Source organism: Triticum dicoccoides, chromosome 1B, assembly GCF_002162155.2.
Source record: "Triticum dicoccoides isolate Atlit2015 ecotype Zavitan chromosome 1B, WEW_v2.0, whole genome shotgun sequence".
NCBI lineage: Eukaryota > Viridiplantae > Streptophyta > Magnoliopsida > Poales > Poaceae > Triticum > Triticum dicoccoides.
This window is the reverse complement of record NC_041381.1, coordinates 84,601,419-84,606,419: the sequence shown is the minus strand read 5'-3', so window position 1 is coordinate 84,606,419 and position 5,001 is coordinate 84,601,419. Positions and strand designations below refer to the sequence as shown.

Sequence of the window (5,001 nt, the reverse complement as noted above, 5' to 3'; positions counted from 1 at the left end):
GTTTATCCAGGTTCGGGCCACCTTGCGGTGTAAAACCATACTCCTGCTTTGTGGTGGATTGGCCTCACGAGGAGGCTGAGGATGAACTAGTACAATGGGTGAGTTGCCTCGCGAGGGCTCAAAGAGTGAGGTTCGATCGGTCCGTCTCTATGGTGGAGACTAGCCTATATTTATAATGGCCTTGGTCCTCTTCCCTCATAGCTTAGTTGGGAAGGGATTCCACAATGGCCAATTTTGAAAGGGGACAAGAGGTACATCTTATCCCGATGAAAGGTGGTCTTTGCCTACAAAGCTTCTGGCCATGCCGCAGCTGTGGGCTTGGCGATGACATCCGTCCAGCCGAGCTCGTAGTCTTGGTCTTGTTGCACCGGACTGGAAACCTTTGTGGGATCCCTTGGGAACCCGCGTACGTCCTTGCCTCCTTAGCACGAAAGAGGAAACGGTCCTGGACTGCGCCCGCCTGGCCTTGGTCGTCATGGCTCACGTCATCGCGCCTCGCGAGGCGGGAGGCCTGCATAGAAATCTCCGCTCCTCGGGAGGCAGCCTGGGGAGGACGCTCCCCGGGAGGTCCTGGTGTCGCTCGCCTCGCGAGGCCAGGGGCCTTAGCGAGGGTCTTGCCCTTGAGGTCCTGGAGCTGGGCCGTACCGGGCCGTCGATGAAGCCGCGTGCTGGGCCGCAGGCAGGCAGGTCTGGGTACCCCCGATCCTAGAACGCCGACAGTAGCCCCCGGTCCCAAGGCGCGCTCGGGCTGGCTTCGAAGCGAAGGGCGAAGGGCGAAGCACCGCGGGCCCTAATCGCCTGCGGGCCAAGCTTGACGCGTGGCGTGCGACGGGACGCGGGCGCCTCCGCTCGCCCACGTCGCCTCGGCAACTGCCCAGGCTGACAAAAAGCCTGGCGCATGCTGCGGTGCCGTCATTGCTCTTCTTCGTTGCGCCTTTCCTGTCAGGATCCCCATTCCCTCGTGAGAGGTTCCTCCAGACCCAGGCGAAGTGTCGTCTTTCCTCCTGCTCTCCCATTGCCAAGGATTCCGCGGATGGCGCCCGCCGGGAAATCGAAGCCAGAGGCCCAGGTCACGGCCTCCTCATCCCCTCCACCAGCGCTCGCAACCTCTTCCATTGCCAAGGAGGGGGACCTCGCCCCCCGTGCTCCCGCTGACGATGGACGATACAAACGAGTGGGGCGAGACCCTGATCTGGGCCAGTTCTGCGGAGCGGAGCACCTTGGCGAAGACGGTGTTCCCCTTCTTCCTCCATAGTATCTTCTCAGGGCTCGTCCCGCCCCTTTCGGAGTTCTTCTGTGCTATCCCCGTGCACTACAAGGTCCACGCCCTCCATCTCCAGCCTAACTCCATTCTCCTCCTGTCCATCTTCGCCTTCTACTGCGAGGCCTTTGTGGGCGTGAGGCCCTCAGTGGCTCTCTTCCGCCATTACTTCAGCTTGCGGTTCCACGACCAGGAGCAGCGTTCCACATAAGTCTCCTTCGCTGCGGTTCAGAAGGGGAATGTGCTCCTGAAAGCCAGGAAGAAGGTGGAAGGGTTCCAGCTTCCTGGATGTCCAGGGTCTCAATCCGCTCCTGAATCCCTCGACGGAGTTGCCCGAGCGGATCCCAAAGTGGAGTTCCTCAAAGCTCACCAACCCGCGGGCGCGACCCGTCCTGGAGAGGATAGACTCAGATATGGAGGCCAAGATGTTGACGGGGGCGATGATCATGAAGGAGTTCTTGACGCAGCTCTTAACACCGCTCCTGTCGCACTCGAAGCCCATGTGGGAGTACCAGGGTGCGAGGGACGACATAAAGCTGCGCCCTAGCAGCCTGACACGCGAGGAGCTGGAAGCGGACCTGATCACCCTGCTTGGTTGCATTCCGGAGGACATCCCCAAGGCCGTGCCCGCGGTTATGTGGTAGATGGGAATTTTTAATATCCGGTTGTAGAGAACTTGACACCAGATCCGAATGAAAATACACCAACCGCGTGCGTAACCGTGACCGTCTGTTTTCGAGTGAGGTCGAGAAGAGAACACGGTGGGGTTATGTTTGACTCGTAAGTAGTTCAGGATCACTTCTTGATCATTACTAGTTTGCGACCGTTATGCGTAGTTTCTCTTCTTGTTCTTGTACTCGTAGGTCAGCCACCATACAATGTTTAGTGCTTGCTGCAACCTCACCACTTATCCATTCCATACCTATTAAGCTTTGCTAGTCTTGATACCCATGATAATGGGATTGTTGAGTCCTCGTAGCTCACAGATTACTACAACAAGGTAATGCGATGTCATGACGTGAGAGCGATGCTTGCTTTGTTTGGAGTTCCCCTTCTGTTTCTTATTCGCGGGTCATGACTGAGGAGTAGCAGGGTCAGCTGTTGCGTTAGCCGCGGGAGAAGCGGAGCGGCGCGGAACACCGCGACCCACGGGCGTCGTCTGGGCGACGCGAGCGGCCCGACGCTCGGCGCGAACTCGGCAGGCGTCGGCCATGGGAACAACGAAGCGAAGCGGAGGGGAGCTTCGACACGCCCCAACCTGCGCGCCAAATGTCGGAATCCGAGCTCTGCGGAGCCAACAAGGTTCGGACTCTGGGGCGTGTGCGAAGATCTTGCCTTGCTATCGCCTCAAGCTCGTTGCCTCAGGGCTTGGCCTCGTCGAGTTCGTGCGAGGGGGGAGGGGGAGAATGGACACGGCAGTTCACCCAGGTTCAGGCCACCTTGCGGTGTAAAACCCTACTCCTGCTTTGTGGTGGATTGGCCTCACGAGGAGGCTGAGGATGAACTAGTGCAATGGGCGAGTTGCCTCGCGAGGGCTCAAAGGGTGAGGTTTGATCGGTCCGTCTCTATGGTGGAGACTAGCCTATATTTATTGTGGCCTTGGTCCTCTTCCCTCATAGCTTAGCCTGGAAGGGATTCCACAACGGCCAATTTTGAAAGGGGACATGAGGTTCATTTTATACTGAAGAAAGGTGGTCTTCGCCTGCAAAGCTTCTGGCCATGACGCAGCGGTGGGCTCGGCAATGACATCCGTCCTGGCCGAGCTCGTGGTCTTGGTTTTGGTTTCACCGGAATGGAAACCTTTGGGAGATCCCTTGAGAACATGCGTAATTCCTTGCCTCCTTAGCACGAAAGAGGAAACTGTCCTGGACTACGCCCACTGGCGCCCGCCTGGCCTTGGTCGTCATGGCTCACGTCATCGCGCGCTCGTGAGGCGAGAGGCCTGCATAGAAATCTTCGCTCCTCGGGAGGCAGCCTGGGGAGGCCGCTCCCCGGGAGGTCCTTGTGTCGCTCGCCTCGCGAGGGTCTTGCCCTTGAGGTCCTGGAACTGGACCGTACCGGGACGACGATGAAGCCGCGCGCTGGGCCGCAGGTAGGCAGGTCTGGGTACCCCCGATCCCAGAACGTCGACACAAAGGCTAGAAAGGCTACAACTATTACCGCCCAGGATCTCAGTTCCTCCTGAAGCGTATGCGAAGGCACTAGAGATGCTTGGACACTGATCCTACTCCAGTTTGTTGTGCATTCTGTGTGTACTTGTTGCGTATTCCACTCCAGTTTGTTGGAGTACTTGTTGTGTGTTCTGTGTACAAGCAAAGGAGTATGTCTTTATGCGTGTACTTGGGAGTCTATGTTCATTGTTGCCACACACTATATATTGTGCTATATATTGCTACTCCAGCTTATACTTCGAGTACTTGCTATATATTGGTATATATACTCCAGTATTTATTGTTGGAAAAGAAGAGAGCTTAAGCACTTGCTATAGATAGATAGATACTCCAGTACTCCTAGCAAGTTGCAAAACACTCCAATTAGGAGTATATTCTTTGCAGCAAAGAATATATACTCCAAGCTCTTTCTCCAAAAATAGCAGTATCATGCTTGCTTAACTGAATTTTTAACATTCAATGTACTGTCGACTAACTACTCCAAAAAAAAAATCATGTCAATCAACTCTTTCCGGTTGGGTTAAATTATGGAGTATTTCTAACAAGATCACATATTTGGCACAAGATATTTAAATTATGGAGTATTTCTTTCAGTTGAGTAAATAGATGGGCAACTACTCCATCTGCAGTAAGTAGATTACCTGAACTTTGGCCGGTTCATGCCCATCCCAGAAGATATACTCCACCACATCTGCACCACCTTCCTTACACATACATTTAGTTCCTTGCAGCTTGAATGCATGATCATGAACGTGAGAAATCCTGCAAGCAACTCTGTTAACGTGCTTGAAGCTTGGCCTGCGCCAAAGCCAAGTGAACACCCTGCACCATTTGAGACATCCGTGCATCCATCATGCTCTGAATCACTCGCCACTGTGAACCTTACACCAGGAAACAATAACAATGGAATCAGATGCAATACAAACACCGTAACTCAAGCGGATGCAAGACCGGAGAGACGGCCTCAAGCGACTGCAGTATTTTCATGCCATGGAAACCATGTAAATCCTCACCTGATCACCTCCGAGAGGAGCTTCCTACTCTGCACTGCGATGGTTGAACGGCTCGAAGAAGGGCCCATACACCCCCCCTCCCAGCACCCCCGCCGCTGATGCCGAGGTGGTCAAGTAACCGACGAGGGGGACGAGCAGGAGGGCGACGGCGAGGCGGGCATCGCCTGAAGCAGCAGATCCGGGCGGACGACCGGAAGCAGCAGCTCCGGGTAGTCGTCGCTGCAGATCGGAGAGCCGGACCCCCCATTTTTTAACGATGGGGAGGGACAAGGAGGGAACCAGATCCTCTAAGTGTAAAATGAAGAAGCAAAGTTAGGAACTGTTAGTAAGTACGTAGTTAGTAGGTTGTTTACTGTTGGTATTTACTATAGATATAAATAATTTAAAAATAATTTTATTTCACCATCAAATTGTTTATATGTAATTACTATAAATATACACATTAGATCATCAATTTGCAAATTAATTTAAATTGTTTTAGCCATAATCACATGGATAGAAAAAGGAAAGTTAGGGTATTATAGCTTCTCTAACTTTCCTTCTCAATGTTAAAGGA

The 5,001-nt window shown here is 53.6% G+C and overlaps 1 protein-coding gene across 1 annotated transcript in view; it reads right to left on the bottom strand.

The window, feature by feature from the left end:
* Positions 1-4,655, bottom strand: part of LOC119350174 — a 14,835-nt gene extending 10,180 nt beyond the window's left edge. Inside the window, exons 1-2 of the mRNA XM_037618130.1 lie at positions 4,446-4,655; positions 4,074-4,313 (exon numbers count right to left, since the gene is read on the bottom strand). Coding sequence (XP_037474027.1) covers positions 4,074-4,313; positions 4,446-4,513 — 308 coding nt within the window. The 5' untranslated portion in view covers positions 4,514-4,655. The remainder of the gene's footprint in view (positions 1-4,073; positions 4,314-4,445) is intronic.
* Positions 4,656-5,001: the final 346 nt, after the last annotated feature.